A 20,613-nucleotide genomic window follows, 5' to 3' on the forward strand; every position below is an offset into this window, starting at 1 on the left:
AAAGTCTCAAGATGCTGAATCTACATTACAGCTTCCTTCATCTTTTCCTGAGCACTGATTTCATGTCCGCCGCAGCCCATTACACAGACTTACATTACACAGACTTACATTGAGACAATTTGTACAGTGCAAATACTTTGAGATACGGAATAGCTAGCCACGTCGCAGGAAGTTTAAGATCCTTTGAAGTGGTTGAGAATAGTGCGGTAAAGATGGCCGTGCCTAAGCTTTACTAGGGTGAACACTAGCACTTTAAAATCCAATCTTCTGGTTGTACCTCCCGGAAGCTATTCCCCACCTTCACTCCCTCCTCTCACCTTCACTCCCTCCTCTTTATCTACTGACTTTTGTCAGCTCATTTGAAAAGAGGGTTGATGAGAAGCACTGTTCCAAAGTAACCGTGATCCCTCTGCACTCTCCCACCAACTTGTGCAACCTCTCTGATTAATCCTCTCCCTCCTCTCTGTCCAGACCATGTTGTCTTCCAGCTAACCTCACCCAGGATTTGGTTCAGCTCGACCCAGCTCGACCCAGCTCCTTGTCCTTGTCTTCCAGCCTACTAGGGCTGGGCAATATAATCGATACGGCAATATATCGCGATATTTTATTTCCCGATACTGTATCGATACTTGGACGCCAAGTATCGCGATATTATTATTTTTTTTTTATTGTATTTTTTTGCAGGCCATGCCAGGTGATTCCCACCCCTAATCGATACTGTATCGATATTTCCCATATCGATGCGTTCAGTAACACTCAACACTCAGTAGTTTTGACTAAATTTGTCCACTAACTTATCAGTATATAATGGTAAATGGTAAATGGCCTGCATTTTATATAGCGCTTTTATCCAAAGCGCTTTACAATCAGTAGATAGTCTACATTCACCCATTCATACACCGATGGCGGCAGGCTGCCACGCAGGGTGCCTGCACACCATCGGGAGCAAGGAGGGTTAAGTGTCTTGCCCAAGGACACAACGACAGCAGCTGGGAGGGAGCGGGGATCGAACCGCCAACCCTTGCGTCATTGGCCGACCCGCTCTACCTCCTGAGCTAAAGCCGCCCCTAATATGTACATCAGTATAAAGTGATGTACATATTATTACACTACCTGGGTGGTACACAGTGTGTTGTATCTTTAGCTCTATTATTTAATTTTGAGTAAATTCTGTAGAATATCGCAATATATCGCAATATGTATCGCATCGCAATATATCGTGATACAATCATATCGTGACCCAAGTATCGTGATACGTACCGTATCGTGAGATCCTTGCCAATACCCAGCCCTACAGCCTACCTGGTCATAAACTCTCCAAATGCTGCCTCTCCTATACCTCCCCACAGAGCGGAGGGAGGTGTGCTAGAGTATAGAACAGCGCCACAGGAACTCGTAAGGATTTAGTATTTTGGTCTGGCTCTGCATCCACTGTGCTGAACACCTGGCGCTCACTGCCTGGCAGTGACCTGGCCATGGCGTGTCTTTTTTTTTTTTATACTTTATTGCAGGTATAGCATTGACCTTCAACATGTGTTCATTGTTCCATTCATCCTGCGACATTTATAATTTGTATATATTTTGTGTACATCACCAAAAATGTGAAGAAAGAAAGAAAAACTATCAAATAAAAATTAAAAAAGGGGGGAAAATAACATAAAAAAAAAAAAAAAAACATTTAATTACACACACACACACACACACACACACACACACACACACACACACACACACACACACACACACACACACACACACACCAAAGTAGGTATAGGGGCGGGGGGGAACCTGTAGCACTCATTACCCTAATCACCTTTCATCCACACCTGGTCTCCAAGCGCGACCCGCATCCAGACAAAACCTCTGGATACTGGTTGCGCCCACAGGCCCAGTGCGAACGGGTGGATGGAATCCAGCCACCTCCAGACCCGAAATGAGCAACGATTTGTTTTAATTTTCCACTCCTATTTGGTAAATGGTAAAATGGCCTGCATTTATATAGCGCTTTTATCCAAAGCGCTTTACAATCAGTAGGTAGTCTACATTCACCCATTCATACACCGATGGCGGCAGGCTGCCACGCAGGGTGCCTACACACCATCGGGAGCAATTTGGGGTTCAGTATCTTGCCCAAGGACACTTCGACATGCAGACTGGAGGAGGCAGGAATCGAACCACCGACCTCTTTGATCCAAAGCGACTAGTGGACAACCCGCTCTACCTCCTGAGCTACAGCCGCCCCCGGCCCCTATTTCCAGGGGCCACTTCAGTTTCTTTCAAATTCATCTTGTCTATTCCTCAATTTGTATGTGATTTCTTCCATTTTTTTAATCTCTTCAACTGTTAGTTTCCATTTATTAATAGTTGGTGGTTTAGTTTCCAGCCAGTTCCGTGTAATTTGTTTTAGTGCTGCTATACGAATTATTGATCTCTATCTCTAGTGGTATGATACCTAATATTATGTTGAGTGGTTGTAGCGGCTTCTTTAAGTGGAAGATATCTATGAGCTTTTCCTGAACTGTCCCCCAAAAGGTTCTCAACACTGGGCAGAGATAAAAGATGTGTGCATGATTTGCTTCCTGTTCCGTGCATTTCCTCCAGCACTCTGCACTACCTGATATACTATATTTTGAAGTAATTTTTGGTGTTAACACTTTGAGTGCCACGGCCCTTGGGCAAAAGGTGCTGTACTGTGCCACATAGGCCGCAATGCATTTTAATATAGCCATATCATTTTTTGTGTTCCTCTTATATGGACAACCAATAGCCTCAATGAAACTTTGAACCCTTCTGTTTCATTAAAAAAAAAACTGTGTTTATAAACCGTTCCATTTTGGAAATACACCCCTCTGAAAAAGAGTGTTTTCGACCGAAAAGAGCATGCTGAAATTAGTTTCTGAGATAATCACATCTTTATGTTAGAAAGGCGACAGAATGAATTCTGCTTTCAGTTGAACAAACATCGAGCCTGCTGCTGCATGGGTGTGTGTGTACTGTCAATGGTTGTATGCTGTTAGTGCCCTGCGTGCCCCACCCCCCTCCTCCTCCTCCTCCGTGGTGGGAGGAGTCGAGTGTCTCTGCTCTGCTGCGGTTTGCTCTGTTTGATCTGCACTGAAAAGTCCGCTGCCTGCACCCCCCGCTTTTTTACAGCGTGTCCTCGGCTCCCAGCTGAGAATAATGTCACTTTTCATAAAGACGCTGGTGTCGCCGTGTCGGCAACTAAATCATATGGATGGACTATCGCAGCGGACACGGATGGGGCTCAATTGTGGCAGCAGATGACTGCTGTTCACAGGCACAGCTAACGACGTTATGCTTCAAGCATATCAATGGCGATTTCCGTTTCCTCATGACTTCTTCTGTCTTTTCTCCTGGCCTTTGTCTAATCGGGAGGGCACTGTCGCCACCTAAGGGTTCTGTAAAATAGGTTAGACACATTCAATAGCTCCCATATTGTAAGACGCGATGTAAGAGGCTTAGATCGACATTCCCCCGTCAAAATATGAATTTGGAGTTATTGACGCCATTTGGCGTCGCTGGCAGCCTACGGTAAATTTCTCTTGACGCCATATGGCATCGCTGGCACTCAATGTGTTAAGAAGAATCTCATAATAACTTTCCAAGCAAATTCTTTCCAATATTTTGATTGTGTTGTCTTAAATATTCTTTTACATACATTTGTCCAATCATCCTCCAAAATTAATATTGCCAATTCTTTTTCCCATTTCTCTTTGGTATTATCTTCATCTATCTTTGTTTCCTGTAGGATTTTATATAGTTTTGAAATTTTGCTATTTTTACTGGTTCTATTTTTATTTATAAATTGTAATAGCTTGTGTATTATCTGACCCTGTGCTTCTCTGTGATGTTTCATGAGGTAGCTCCTTACTTGTAGATACTTAAAAAAATTATTATTATCTATATTAAATTTTGTTGTTAATGTGTCAAATGAGTCCATTATGTTATTTGTGATCAGCTGTGAATATATTTCTAAGCCTTTCCCTGCCCATGCATCCAAAACATTATCCATTTTATTAGCCAAAAAATCTGGATCTTTCGCAATTTCTCTCAAATATATGCAATCATTATCTAATTTATATGTTTCCAGTTTATTAATGTATTTTCTAAGCATATATTATTTCCACTGTATTTTTGCATTTCATTTCGATTTATGTAGGGTAGTGTTCCAATTGCTATTAATGCTGATTGTTTTTCGATTAATTTCCATTTAGTCGTTACTCCTTTATTCATCCATTTCATTATAATATCTACTTGAGTAGCTTGAAAGTAAGTCTTTAAGTCTGGAAAACTGAGGCCACCTTTTTCTTTAGGTTGGGTTAATAAAGTGATTTTTTTCCTTTTTCTTTTGTAGTTCCAGATATAATTTGAGAGCACTGTATTCCATATATTAAAGCTATTGTGTGGTATAGGTATTGGTAAAGTTTGAAATAGGAACAAGAATTGTGGAAGAATCATCATTTTGATGGTTTCTACTCTACTCAATATTGATTCTGGCATCATTTTCCATCGATTAAGGTCATGTTTTATTTTATTTTCCAAAACCTGATAATTATCTTTATACAAAGTGTGTATGTCTCCAGTAAGATATATTCCCAGATATTTAATCTTCTTTAGGTCCCATTTTAACTTATATCTATCGTTAAGTTCTGGTGGTATCTGTTTTTTAAGTGTTAGTGCTTCACATTTATTTTCATTTAATTTATAACCTGAATGCTTGCTGTATTCTGAGATTGATTCCATTAAGTTTGGCAGGGATTGATCTGGGGATGTTAAGTAAATGATCACGTCATCTGCATACAATGCTAATTTGTGTTGTTGTTCTTTTATCTTTACGCCTTTGATATTGTCATTTTTCCGTATACTTTCAGCAAGTGCTTCTATACAAATAGCAAATATAATAGGTGAGAGAGGATCTCCCTGTCTTGTCCCTTTATGGATTAAGAATCTCCTAGATAATGTGCCATTCACCTTTACTCTGGACATTGGGTTTTTATACATTCCTTGAAGCCACATATTGAATTTTTCATGAAAGCCAAAATACCTTATAATTAAAAATAAAAAGGGCCACAAGACCCGGTCAAAGGCTTTCTCTGCGTCTAATGTTAAGAGTAAAAGATTCATGTCCGTATTCTGAGCATAGTCTATTATGTTTAAAGTCCTTCTAATATTGTCTGACAGCAGCCTACCTGATATGAAGCCACATTGATCATTATCTATTATATGAGGTACTATGTCCTTTAATCTATTGGCTATAATTGAAGTTATGATTTTATGATCAGTGTTCAATAATGATATTGGCCTGTAGGAGGAGCATTCTGTAGCGTCTTTGCCTTCCTTATGAATCACTGTTATTATAGATGAGTTCCATGTATTTGCCCATGTTCCAGTCTGTAATGCGAAGTTATGATGCCAGAATCAATATTGAGTAGAGTAGAAACCATCAAAAGTAATGGTGTCAACTGTTTTATAAATGTTTTGTAAAACTCATTGGTATACCCATCATCTCCCGGTGTTTTGCTCATTTTTAATTTCTTTATTTGTTGTAATATTTCCTCGGCTGTAATTTCTTTGAGTAATTCATCATTCATACTTTCAGTTACCTGTTTTAAATTAAGTTTATCAAGAAATATTTTCATTTGTTCTAAATTTAATTGGTTTGATTCATCTTTATAAAGTTTTTCATAGTATTTAGCAAATTCCTCTGCTATTTCTTCTTTTCACTATTTCCGGGCTGTTTCCCATCTTTAATTTAGAAATATAGGCTTTCTGACTTTGTTTCTTAAGTCTATATGCTAAAAGTTTTAATGAGTTTGGTCCTCCATCATAATATTTCTGTTTTGCATATGTCATTAGCTTTTCCACCTCCTCTGTCCGAATTCCATCCAACTCTTTGTATTTCTTTTTCAGTTCAATTTTAACCTCTAGTTCATCTGTCTTTTCATATTCTTCTTCCAAAAGCTGTATTTGTTGTTCCAGTATCTTCTGTTTTTGTTGTTTCAGTCTTTTCTTATATGAGGAATATGCTATATGCCATGGCGTGTCTTAAGCTGTGTTCACACCAAGATATTTATTTTTCGCTCTGTCGCTTGATTCAACCCTTTGGAATCGCTCTGTCGCTCTGTTTAAATCGCTCATCAACAGGCACATGAATTGACGGACATGTGGGGGCTATAACGTTATGCAATGTCATGATATTTGTCCACTACGAGCCACCGGTAGTACCGGTAGTACAGACTTCACTTCATGTCAGCTGTCAGCCTGTCAATGTGGTTTGTTGCCACACAATAAACCAGCGGTTTGTTCCAAGCCAGTGTGATCCTTGACTCACTCTCACACGGCAGCCAATCAGCGTTGAACTGCGAGCGACTGATGCCAGCGTATTTTCGCTCGAGTTGGGATATTTCATCTCGAGTGACGAGCGTATTTTCTCCCTATCGCTCTGTCTCTGTCGCTCGGACGCCCAGCGATTTTTCTCCCAGGCGAATATACGCTCAATCGCTCGTTTGCATTGACTTTGTATGTAAACTCGACGCCAGCGAAAAACTTTAATAGGTCTGTGTGAACGCACCTTTACAGGTAGTGTCAGGTGTTTGCTACAGTAAGTGTCAAATGTGCTGTAAAATGTAGTAAAAAAAAAAAATCCCTAGCCTTAAAGGAGAAGTTCACCCAAAAATGTGTCATTATCGACACACCCCCATGCCGATGGGAGAATGTTTTTTTAGTCCATAAAACATTTGTGGAGTTTGACAGCAAAACAATGTTGCTGAAATCTTGTAAACAGAACAAGAGAAAAAATACATACATACATACATACAGACATACATACAGTACATACAGACATACATACATACATACATACATACATACATACATACATACATACATACATAAATAAATAAATAAATAAATAAAATAAAATAAAATAAAATGCCTTCATAGCTCACCTGGCATAATCCAAGTCTCCACAAGCCTATGCCAAGTTGACTTGAAAAGACGTAATTTACACGCTGTTTTTGGCTGAAATCCGCCACCCACCATCTTGGAGCACCTGGCTACAATGAAGATTCCAGCTAAAACTGGGGTGTAAATGATGTCTTTTCAAGTCAACTTGGCATCTCAGGGCTTGTGGAGACTTGGATTATGCCAGGTGAGCAGTATGGACGCTTTTTTTTTTACCAATCCAACTGTACATGACATGAGAGGACTTGACGTTCACACAAAGTTACTGTATCAATATGTCGTTTGTAGAAGATCTAACCCTAATACCAGCTGAAGAATAATGATGTGATGAAATGTGAGTTATTATCTCCTGCCTACATTTTGTGAATCATTTGGTTCTCCGTTTGAATGCACCAGACTCTCCCAGTGAATGCCACCTTTGAGCACAGGAGGCCATGTAAGTGCCTTCATATGTTTCCTCTCCTCCCTCTGAATGCCCACACCCTGCAGAGACATCAGGACGTGATGTCAGCCATTTTTCTAAAGTGAAGTAGTTGCTTGCACAGCTCTCAGTAGGATTTTATTTTCGCAAGATGCAGTTTCCCGTTGGGTATCGGCTTGAAAGAAAAAATAATTAAAAAACAATGTCAGAATATCTATTGCCAACCAGAACAAATGATAGAACTGTTAGAATGATGGAATATACACCACCAGCATAATCTGGCGTATTCATAATCTGGATACAGGTTTGGACTTTTGGAAACTATGTGAGAAGCGAGCACCACGCTGTGCTGGGCCAGTAAGAAGTGGATTAGAGAACAGACAAGGCTTCTATTGTTGGGAAATCTGCAATATACAGTAAGGACCTGCTGGCTGAAGCAGAGTGAGCAACCACACAGCACAAAGCCCCCCCACTGATGTGAATAGAGAATACTCTGAGTATGAGAGCTGTGTACCAGCAGCACAAAGCCCCCTACTGATGTGAATAGAGAATACTCTGATGAGTATGAGAGCTGTGTACCAGCAGTACAAACCCCCCCCCCCCCCCCACTGATGTGAATAGAGAATACTCTGATGAGTACGAGAGCTGTGTACCAGCAGCCTGGACCTAAAGAGGAGCCTTTTCCCACTGGATGTCAAGAGTCTGTCTCGTTGCAACTGGCAATCAGCAAATCAGTCTGTTTCCATAAAGCGCTTGACTACCCCTAGTCCAAATATGTGGCAGACAATAAGATATTTGAGCTCTGTTCCGGCTTTCCTTACAAAAAAATTACTTGTTACCAATGTTACTCAGAATCAGGTAATGGGGACTCGGCTCAGACTTGACTTAAGGTCCTTACACATCAAGAGCGATGCGAATATACGGCATGAAATTGCGATGCGAGTTTTGACCCACCTGTCAATCACAGCCACAGAGGTGTACACATCAGAAGCGAATTTCTGAAAAATCGACCGTGGTTCGAAAAAATAAACACCGCAATAACGCTCCGCGAAACTTCGCCGTTGGTATGCACGGTTGCATTGACTGATATAGGTTCGGAAAATATTATTGACGTGCAAATTAATCGCACGAAAAAACGCTCCCGATGTGTAAGGGCCTTTAGACTCTTCTTTGGTGACTCGGACTTGGAACTCAAACACTAGGCACTCAAGACTCGACTCAGACTCGAGATATAGTGGCTTGACTAAAACGCTGTCCGTTACTATAGATACGAAATGCCCATTATACAGAGTCTTGGTGCTCAGTGGGCTACTGTATTGTTTGCATGCCTATGGAGAAGTGAGTTTGAGTTGTGCTCTGTATTCTTCCTGTCACTCTTCACTCTGTGCTGTCGAAAAAAGTAGAAATGCTACGAAAATAATCCCTGCATTTCCCCCACTCCCAACACACACACACACACACAGCTGCTCACCCAGGTCCTTAATGCGTGGTAAGACATTGATGGTGAAGTTCTCGTAGGTGGCAATCTTTGCCTCAGGAGAGGCTATGCCAACGTGGGCCTCATAGATTTTCAGGGAGCGAGGACGTTTTGGACGAGAGTGCTCGTGCTGTTGAGAAAGCGGGAGGTGGTGAGAGAAGAGAAGAGAGTGGGAAAGGCTATTCAACATTCAGAACTCTGGACCGAGAGGAACAGGAGGTGCAGAGATGGAGAAGGTTACAGTAGCTTCAATGCATCATTATGTAGAGCTGCAACGAATAATCCAGACGGAAAATATTAATCGACAACTATTTTGTCAAAATGCTCTTATTTCATCTTCTAAAATGTGAATATTTTCTGGGTTATTTACTCCTCTCTGACAGTAAACTGAATATCTTTGGGTTGTGGACAAAACAAGACATTTGAGGATGTCATCTTGGGCTTTGGGAAACACTGAACGACATTCTTCACCATTTTCTGACATTTTACAGACCAAACAACTAATTGATTAATCACGAAAATAATCAACAGATGAATCGATAAAGAAAATAATCATTATTTGCAGCCTTCTAAACATATGCCTCTTCAGCTGAAAAAGCTGGATATACAAGCACAGAGAGAACCATGGGAAAATAATCATGTATTTTGGTTAGGTTTGTTTTGTTTGTCTTTCTCAGCCCCTGAAAGTGGTGTTACACACCTCAGACAATGTTACATCATTCCAGAACAGCATGGTCAGTAAGGCTGGGGAGGAAACCTCAGGACAAACAGCATACACCAGGGGGTATAGCGGGGTTAGGGTTAGGAGAAAATGAAGGGCAATGGAAAGAAAGTGAGGTTCGCTGGAGGATTCAAAGAAAGCTCTCCAGGGGGAAAAAGGGTAAGGTTAGTGTGAAAAACACTAGACACTAAGACATAGCTACCGTGGTGCCACCCATTGGTTTTTCTAGCTCATGTTTCATTTGATGTGGCAATGCAATGCAGTGCAATGTGAACTGGTCTGGTGATGCCAGGCTACTCATACACACCACCACGAGGGAGGCTGAGAGAAACACTGATCATTGACTCACAGAGTTTATCTGCACGCCTTCGGCCAGCGTTGCAGCTTACTCTTAAGCATGACTTCAACATTGCTAGCCTAGGGAAATAGATTCTGCTTCTAGGTCTATTTCACACTGTTTCACTCTTGCATCATGCAGAGTGCCTTCAAAAGTTGGAGATTATGTCAGTGTAAGTTAGTTTTGAAATTGCAAGTTTACATGAAAGTAGTTCAATCTGGCCATAAAAAAATGATTACAGACTTGACATGTATTTATTTTAAATCATTTGCAACACGCAGATAAACTAATTCAGAAAAGTATATCTATAAACTCAAAATATCATCATCACCATGTCTTATCATGACATGACATCATTATGTCTATGTTATTTGCACCTGTGCAAACAGAATGTTTAATTATGTTTAAATTTGTCTATGCTATTTGCACCTATCTGTATGTGCAGTGAATGTCACTGTTTCTGGCTTGTTTTTATTGCTTTACTGTTATTGCTTGTTGTTTCTCTTGTTTTCCTGCACCCATATGCCCTGTTATTTTGCACTATGTTGTAATGGAGTCTACAGCACAAGAATTTCACACGTGATACTTGTACTACGGAGTGACAATAAAAATCTTGAATCATCATCATCATCATCATCATCATCATCATTATCATCATCATCACAACCATAATCATCATTACTTCTAGCCCATTGTCACCACTGTTAACTAGATTTTCCTTGAGGAAGAAACACAAACGTCAAGAAGCTGCTGTTGTCATGTTTTCACGGCTGTCAGACACTGTTTAATTTGATTAGGTGACTCATGTCTGTCTGTGCCCACACGCTTAGTGAGAAAATAGAGTGTATCTGTGTGTGTGCGTGAAGCAGACTGTTGGAGAGACAGAGAAAAAGAGGGAGAGTGGGTGGCAGCCACCCAGAAGATCTCTTCAGAAAATGTTAATATCGTCCAGCGAAAGAAGAAAGTTCTGGAGAGAAACATTTGACAAGGGAAGCACAGGGATGCAACACATTGTGAGCCTCCTCCTGCATGCCCATGCACTCATACATTACAAACAAACAAACAAACTGGGTAGCTACCCTACCAGGAATGGTTGGACAGGGTCCCAGTGTACCCAGTCATAAGTGTTGGAGTCCAGGCTCTTGTTAACATATTTGGCCCAGGGAGAGATCCTGAACAGCTCTTCCTTCTCTGCGGTCACCACCACAAGCTGAGAGGAGGACACAGGGAGGGCAGAGATGGGAGAAAGAAAGCAACAAATGCCATCAAATCCACAGGAGTATTCCATGAAAGAGATTCAGCACATCCCACAGTAGTGTTTTAGAAGCAATACAGCAAATTCAGATTATTTGAGAACTAAAGTAAGTTATCTTAAATAACACTGCTGCTTCCGGGGTAAAAACATTTGATCTTCCAGAATATCAACTTTTCTGTAGTGAAGAAAAGCCTTGTTTGTGGCTTAATGGCCATCTGTTTTTGAGTTGACCCTAATGATTTTGAAAGAGTTCCCTCAACCGAACGGTCGCAGAATACTCTCATCCTAGAAGACCATGTGATAAAGAAGATGAAACGTCAAAATCACCAAAAACTGACATCACAAGTTTTTTTAGTGTTACTGTAGATCAGGGGTGCCCACACTTTTTCAGCTTGGGAGCTACTTTTAAAATGACCAAGTCAAAGTGATCTACCAAACATATTTATTTATATATATATACACTGAGTATACAGTGGAAAACAGTGGAAAAACAGTGGAAACAGTGGAAAAACAGTAAACAGTAAAAAAAAAAAAAAAAAAAAATCCCCTCAATGCCATGCGATCGACCACACTACCTTCGCGATCGACCGACGTATTGGGCACCCCTGCTGTAGATGTTTAAAAATGTTATCCACTTGCTCGGTAAATAAATAAATAAAACCAGAAGGCAAATTCATGAGGCCACTAAGTCTCCATTCATCCATCTTGCGATTACATTGATCGGACCCGACCTGTCTACCCGGAGTACCCGCTTTTGCTAAAATAAATGGTCAGTGATGCGAGCTGTTAATGTGGAGTGTGTGTTTGTGGTAAATGTTGCTGCCTTTTAAAAATGAGCCAGCTTGATACCCCTTATTTGGAAAATGCTGACAAATGGTACAAACTGTGTGGGGACTGATTCATCAATTTCAACCCAAGGAAACTGCTTCCATGACGAAAAGAAGAAACCTTTGAACATTTTTCTGTTCACTTCATAACTTGAAGTCGCTGTCAACTCCCTGAGTTGCTGGATCCTTGGCAGAGCAGAGAGGCTCATCACCAGGTGAGAAACAGTATCTTATTTTCTTCACCTTATTTGCTGAAGTGATCAACATTGACAACTGCTAGACTGTCTAACTGTTAGAAACGTGCAACATTCGAATCCATATGATCCCATCTACTCAAGTAATTTAGCCTATTCTCCAAACAGATGTCATCCGTGAGTTAAATATTGTTAAAATCATATGCCTTCTGGTTCTGCCCTTCACTAACAGGAGTCTGGGCCAAAATATTTGACTGGTACTCTAAGGCCTACAAAATACCCCTGCAGGCAGAGGCGGAACTCGCCATCTTCTGCTGCTCGGAGTCCTCTCTGAACTTCCCTACAGCTGTGCAACAATCTCTGACACTGGGGACAACTGTCGCCAAAAGACTCATCCTGCAGGAATGGAAGTCCTCCTCTTCACCTTCTTTTCAAGTATGGCTGATGGACATGGTTTCTGTTATACAGATGGAGACTCAGGTTCCTGAGAACCAACTCGCTTAGAAAGTTCTTAACTATTTGGGAGCCGTTTCTGGGCTACTTTGACGAGGTTACAAATGATTAGTGAGCGGTGACTAAGGTTGGGGGTGATGGACAGTTTGCCCGGTCTGTTTCATGTGGAGCCCTTTGGTGGGGTCCTATGTGTAATATCCCTCACAAGCACATAAGCACCTTTTGTGGCTGGTAGCACCACGTTAATGATGCCAAATGTCATTGATGTATGTATTTTATTTTATTTTTATTTTCCTGTGTCTGAGCCCGTTTGTCTTGTTCGTTTATTGTTCTATTAAAAATAAATAAATAAATAAATAAATAAATAAATAAATAAATAAATAAATAAATAAATAAATAAATAAAATAAAATAAAATAAAATAAAATAAAATAAAATAAATAAAATAAAATAAAATAAAATAAATAAAATAAATAAAATAAATATATATACGGTATTGTGAAAATCATGAAAAATCATTAAAAGACCTTTAAATTGTTTGGATACTGTTCTAGGCCCATTTATGGAAGTAGGGAAGCACAACATTACCCCTGATTCCTAAAATAAAATAAAATAAAATAAGCTAGCTAGCTAGGTGGAACCAGCAGCCATAATGTACACTGTGGCCACCATGTCGGTTATTTTAGAGCCAGAGCAGCCAAAGTGTAACCTTGCGAGGCAGCTGTATTCACGAGATCACGTGAGAATTCCATCTTGCCCCACTGCCAGCTATGCATTTGAATTCAAATCAACACCAGTGGCCCGGACCAATCAGGCTTGAGGCAATCTGGGCACCCAGTCTATCAGTCTGATGACTACTAAGACTCTGGGACAGATGGCCGATATTTCTGTGTTTCTGGTGTTGAGCGGGCGTCCGCACCAAGACTTCGGCTTCTGTCATTTACAGTCTGACGACGTCTCATCTGCAGTTGTCCCTTTATAGAGATTAGCTGAAATGTCGTCAGGACCTAAAACACCTACAAAAAGCATCGATCGATCGATCAACTCCAATTCCATTCTTGAGTTAATCGGAAAGAAGCCTTGCAGATACCACCATTGTCACATCACTCAAAAGTACAACTTACTTGCCCTGGACAGTCTTAAACTGTATAACGATGCCTGCCTTGTTTTTAAAATCCTTCACCGTCTTGCCCCTCCACCGATGAGTCAATATGTGGCATAAAGGTCACTAACAGACTCACTCAAGGTCCACATCCAGAGGAGACCTGTGCTGTTCCTTTTAGAAGGAGTGCTTTTGGACGTTCAGCATTCTCTGTCTGAGCCACGCAGCATTGGAACACTGCTTTTAAATGTAAGGACCTGTTCTACATTTGGACTATTCAAAAACTGACTTAAAGGACACCAGAGTTGTACTCATAATTAAATCTCCTGTGTACCACGTCATTGACTCATGTGTGGACATTGCATTTACTGTCATTTACTCGTGTGGACATTGCATTTACCGTCAATTGCTCATGTGTGGACATTGCTTTTACTCTGTCATTTTAATGCTGCTGTACTGCTCATATTTCTAACCTAATGTACTGTTTTTCTTTTTTGATTGTAATTGTTATGTTGTTGACATGCCCGGGGACTACAGATGTAAACTAGCGTATCGCTAACTCTGACACAATTACATTGATGGGTGAAATCAAATTGATTGATGTGTACTGTCCCTGCCAAATAAATCTTAAATAAATAAATTAAAAATAAACTACGGGAGGTATTTAGGTGTGATGACAGTGAGAAGCAAACCCGTGGTAAGATGGTGATAGACAGATGGCAAGTCAGGTTAGCCAAAGTGAGCCTGAGGGGCGTCTGCAGAGCCTGGAACCAAAGATCCCAGCGAACAAGCCCCTGTGGGGCCACTGCGGGGTTTGTGTGGGTAGTGTGGGCTGGCCAACCCAAGTCATTTTGAGATACCCCTACTCGAGGTAGAAAAAAAGACAAGGATTTTTCTTATCTTTAGGGTCTCCCATTAATGAAATTGATTGTTGTCCAATTTTATTTTGGGGGAAAAAATGATTTATTTTGGCTGTTCTTTAGAACTACCCCAAACCCTGAAAAAGAGCCAAATTAGGTCAGTCCGAATAGGGGAATGAACCAGGTGGCTGCCCTACATCACCAAATAGTCAGAAAAATGATTTACCTAAAAAGATCATGAATTATAGTCCTGTAAACATAGCTTTAGTTTAGATCGAAATTGTACTTTGTGGTGTTAGAAACATAGGACTCCATCACTTTTCTCTCGTTTATCAGAAAAACAGAAATCCCTAAAAAATATACCATTACTGAATTGTCTAGGGTGCTACTGAACACTAACCAGTAGTTGTATGGAGATATCTGGTACCGTTCTATTGCAAATGAGATTTCTTTAGACATAGGCCTACCTTTTCTCTGAAACAGTCAAATTAGGTCATTCCGAATGGGGGATAATAAGTGGCATTTGGGATGAGGTGGAAGAGGACGTCGACCACAGCATGAATGTGCCACAGAAAGATGTCTGTAACACAGAGTGACACTGTTGAGTCAGACTGTGATGACATCTGTTCAGTAACAGAGTGACACTGTTGAGTCAGACTGTGATGATGTCTGTTCAGTAACACAGAGTAACACTGTTGAGTCAGACTGTGATGACGTCTGTTCAGTAACACAGAGTGACACTGTTGAGTCAGACTGTGATGACGTCTGTTCAGTAACACAGTGACACTGTTGAGTCAGACTGTGATGACGTCTGTTCAGTAACACAGTGACACTGTTGAGTCAGACTGTGATGATGTCTGTTCTGTAACACAGAGTGACACTGTTGAGTCAGACTGTGATGATGTCTGTTCAGTAACACAGAGTGACACTGTTGAGTCAGACTGTGATGATGTCTGTCCAGTAACACAGAGTGACACTGTTGAGTCAGACTGTGATGGTGTCTGTACAGTAACACAGAGTGACACTGTTGAGTCAGACTGTGATGATGTCTGTCCAGTAACACAGAGTGACACTGTTGAGTCAGACTGTGATGATGTCTGTTCAGTAACACAGAGTGACACTGTTGAGTCAGACTGTGATGATGTCTTTAACACAGAGTGACACTGTTGAGTCAGACTGTGATGATGTCTGTAACACAGAGTGACACTGTTGAGTCAGACTGTGATGTCTGTTCAATAACACAGAGTGACACTGTTGAGTCAGACTGTGATGATGTCAGTAACACAGAGTGACACTGTTGAGTCAGACTGTGATGTCTGTTCAATAACAGTGACACTGTTGAGTCAGACTGTGATGATGTCTGTTCAATAACACAGTGACACTGTTGAGTCAGACTGTGATGGTGTCTGTAACACAGAGTGACATTGTTGAGTCAGACTGTGATGTCTGTTCAATAACACAGTGACACTGTTGAGTCAGACTGTGATGATGTCTTTTCAGTAACAGAGTGACACTGTTGAGTCAGACTGTGATGATGAATGTTCAGTAACAAACTATAAAGTACCACTATAACCTGTGCACACTGCACAGCAAGGCATGCTCAACTATTTTCTGTCTTTGTGTAGGGGATGTGTGCTGCGGCTGAGTAACACGTGTTAAACCTCCACTCCAGCTTATTTATGCTCTGGTTTATGCAGCTTTTGTTAAAAGTGTCATCATCACAATCCCAAGTACAATACAAGCTCATTTAAAAATTAAGCAACAGCCCTCCACTGTACCCCTTCTATGGACAAATGTGAGTCCAGTCTGAGAAGAATATGGCTTGCTTCTCTCTTTCAGCACAGACACTACTGGTTATTATTGACACAAATGTGTAATGCAGGCAGAAATGAATGTCACTGAGTACTATTGGAATGCAGGCTGGAAGAAATGTTGCTGTATGGGACACAATTTCTGTTTCTGGGTCTGGTGATGACCGGGTGATGAGTCTACTCAAATGTGGGGGATTTTCAAATAATAACTTCTGATCTGAGAGATTGGCTAAGCGACTAAACAGGTCTGGCAATTATAAAATGACCTCTCGCAAGTACTGTGCTATGCGAGTATATTAAAAATAAAATGTTATGACTCTGGAATCGGACTTCTAAACATCTGAGCACTCCCCCCCCTCTCATTTTCTTCTTCCATTTTCTCCCTAATTGTACCCGGCCAATTCCCCCCGTTGTCCCCGATCGTTGCTCCACCCCCTCTGCCAATCTGGGGAGAGCCGTAGACTAGCACCATGCTTCCTCCATGCAGTCACCAGCTGCTTCTTTTCACCTGACAGCCAGGGGTTTCACCGGCAGGACGTTATGATATTCCCTGCAGTTCCCCTCCCCCCCGAACAGGCGCCCCCAACTGACCAGAGGAGGCAGCAACCAGGACTCATACCCCACCCGCTTCCCACCCACAGACACGGCCAATTGTGTTTGTCCAAACCGGGGAAGTAATCACTACCGGGGATTGAACCCCCGTCTTCGTGGTGGTAGGTAGGCAGGTGCTTTTTTTTACCTCTACATTACCCAGATACCAGATGAAATCCCAATAAAAGGTCTGTTGCAGCTTGGGATCTGTGCTAATGTATGTAGCGGTGCACTTTGACTGAGCATGAGGTTGTCAGTAACAGAAACAGCAGCAATCTCCTTGATCTTGATCTTTGTAAACACTTTCGAGGCCTCTAGAAAAAGCCAATGTCTTCATAATGAAGGGCTGAGAACAGAGGTGGCATTACACACCTCCACTGTAGCCAAGCTACTGACATTCACAAAGGTCACCACTTCATCCATCAACCTCTCGATACACCGAGCCATCAGTCTAGCTGTCCTTCCCTGTATCTTTCCATCCATCATCATAACCAGTGTTGGGCGGAAAATGTAATCGATTACTCTTTACTTATTTACTCATGTAAACAGTAATCACATTGCTTTACTATTGACTCACCGGGAACAGTATTAGGTGGATTCTTGTTACATTATTTTACGTTTTGTTGGCAGTAGCGTTTCAAATTGCTGTGTTGCCATAGGCTGTTAGACACACTAGGCGGTAGTGAGTGAGAGAGAGTCCACGAAGTGCTGCTCTCAATATATAATATATCGCCAGATTGGAAACACGTATGCAAATTAATATGCAAATTAACCGTTTAACCGACATGCTTAACCGGTCAGTGAACAATACACAATATTGAATGAAGAAAAGGAGATGCTCACATTAACCATGACTATTTTAATGAAAAGCATAGAGTTAAAGTCCTCATCACTTGGGTCGAGTGAAGGAACAAGGACAGTGGGACTTCTTCCCGACAGCAATTCAGTATTTGACTGTCAAAAACATGTCTTGCATTTGAACAGATAATGAATGAATAAGCTACTTTAGAGCATTGGAGATGGACTGCAACACAGGTTGAATAGTCCAAAGAAGGCTTCACCGACTGAACATCTCGATGTGATCTAGAGTAGAAAGGCAGCTGAAGAGAGGCTGGGTCAGTAAGGCTTCATCCTGCTTCTTCTGACAGCAATGTAAGACAAATCTAAGACAAAAGCAGAGGGAGGGATGGACAACTGGTTGTGAGTTTTTCGCAAACCATTTGAGTATTAATAATTTACTGCAGTGGTAGCCAACACGGCGCCCGCGGGGTGGCGCTGTGGCGCCCGCAGGCCGTTCAGAAAATGTAGTAAAAAAAAAAAAAAAAAAAAAAAAAAAAAAAAAAAAATCTTTTTTTTTTTTACACAAACAAGACAAAACAGACAAACAGGCTCAGCCACAGGGAAAAGAAAGAAAAAACGAAACAAAAAAATATAATCAGAAAAATGTATTTTTTATTTGTTTTTCTCCTCCCTTCCCACAATAACACACAAATGTAGAAAATAATTGGTTTAACAATGCATACGTTTTAAAAACGTTTATTGTCTGTGTATAATTTATTGTCTGTGTATAATTAATTATTGATTAACTATTTTGATCCGCCTGGGCTGGGGTCAAAGTTTAGTTTTACGTTACGTCACTACGTCATTCACTCTGCGACAGTGCGACTGCCAGCTGCCAATGATTATATCAGTCGGCTAAGCTAAATGATGGAACGCAAGAACAATGGCAGAAAAGTGAAAGAAAAAACATTACCAATTTCAAGAGGAGTGGGAGGAAGAGTTCTTCTTCACAACAGTGAAAGAAAAGAGTGTATGTCTCGATTAAATGAATAATACTCATTATTTAAAGGTAAATCGAGCAAATTTCAACAGGTAGCCCCCGACATGACTCTCTACCCTTCAGGTAGCCCTCGACCTCAAAAAGGTTGGTGACCCCTGATTTACTGTGTTACTACAGGCATGCCTGCTATCTGGCCTACAGGCAGTTAGTATGCTGTTGCTACCTAGGATAGGAAGACACCCCGGGGGTTTCCTTACCTTCTGGTGTGATGCTGAGAATCCAGTGCGAGTGATGAGAGTGTGGTTAGACTGGTACCTGTACTGCTACAGCTCCACCGCAAAGTTGTTTATGGAACATTATAGAATTGGATGAGCCCTTTCAATCTACAGTACCTGCACAGCATCCCATGGGCGGAAAATGCAAGACTGTTGGGGGGAAAAGGCAGAGATCACACTAGGGATCACTTCCACTGTAGAAAACCTAGATTTATTTGTTTGTTTGTTTGTTTTAACCAAAGAAAATATAGAAAATATACATGGAACTATAGTACATAAAACATTAGCATATGCTGGATAAATCATTCATGAAATTAATTATGTAATTCAGTGCAGGTCTGTGGAAGGTCCCCACCACTTTCTTTACTGATGCCTAAGTAAATGTGTTAACAAAATAAGACAATGGGCCCTATCGTCCGTCTGCGCAAAGGCAGGACAAATTGCGTTAGCCTTGCTCCGGCTGCCATTGCTACCTTCTAACCCGCGCACCTGCCAATTTCAGGCTGTGCGCTCCTGCCAGCAAGAAACTGTAGCAACCGGCTTTGCGCCCTCATCTGCACTCGTGGGTGTGCCGGTCTGAAAAGGAGGTGTGACCAGCAAAAACTCTGGCGTTGAGCTATCTTATGGTGGACTGGAAACAATTGTGATAAGAGCAGCTGGGAAAGACGTGGTTTTAGCTCAATCCACACCAGTCCTGTGTTCGAAGACTGCTTGTAGGACGCACTGCTGCCTAGAAGAAATCCACACACAAACCCTTACGCACACACATGACGGATCAATCAATCATCTGTAGCCCACATGACAAGAACACGCACACCCACGCAAAATATATACAGTAGGGGAGGTCCGGGACGAATTAAGCAGGGGGACGGAATAAGCTTGTCCTCATATACTATCTTTGACGAAATTCAGGAAGACGATTTTTTTCCCCCATGTTACACTTCCTGGTAGCTCACTTCCTGTGAAATTTCAGCTCGGCCAGTCAGTGGATGGCGGAGTTATCCGCAAAAACGTTGCCTTTTCGTCTTATTTTCAAACGCGAGTAATATTGCAAACTGTGTATTTTTCTATTAGCGTGTTGGAATTTATTTATTTAATGCTGCTAACGCTATTCATCTGTTAGACCTATCGGTAGACTACAGCTCAATGATTGTTTTGTGTGTAATGTTAGCATATCCTTTGTGTTAGCTTAGCTTCCATCCAGGGAAACGCACGGGGGACAAATAAAGCACTTTGCTCCAATTGCCTTGACTAGGCTATGCATTTATCTGTGCTTGCAGGACAATGCCTCGCATAAGGAAGAGGACCACGGATAGAGGGCAAAAAAATGCACACATTCAAATATTTCTTTGGATAAGCCATTTAAGGGAGGTAAAATATTGATCACATCAGCAAAATATATAGATAGAAGTTATAATTATATTAATTTGCAACATATAACATACTAAAATGTATTTCATAATACTTGGTTTCTTAGATGACCAAAAGATGAAGGAATTGTATGTTAATGCCATAAAAAAATTGTTACC

The 20,613-nt window shown here is 41.1% G+C and overlaps 1 protein-coding gene across 1 annotated transcript in view; it reads right to left on the reverse strand.

Annotated features, from left to right (window-relative positions):
- Positions 1–20,613, reverse strand: part of gbe1a (glucan (1,4-alpha-), branching enzyme 1a) — a 308,612-nt gene that overhangs the window by 159,087 nt on the left and 128,912 nt on the right. The window contains exons 4-5 of the mRNA XM_083635195.1: positions 11,022–11,147; positions 8,874–9,009 (exon numbers count right to left, since the gene is read on the reverse strand). Coding sequence (XP_083491321.1) covers positions 8,874–9,009; positions 11,022–11,147 — 262 coding nt within the window. The remainder of the gene's footprint in view (positions 1–8,873; positions 9,010–11,021; positions 11,148–20,613) is intronic.

Source organism: Poromitra crassiceps (assembly GCF_964638095.1).
Source record: "Poromitra crassiceps genome assembly, chromosome: 1".
Lineage (NCBI taxonomy): Eukaryota > Metazoa > Chordata > Actinopteri > Beryciformes > Melamphaidae > Poromitra > Poromitra crassiceps.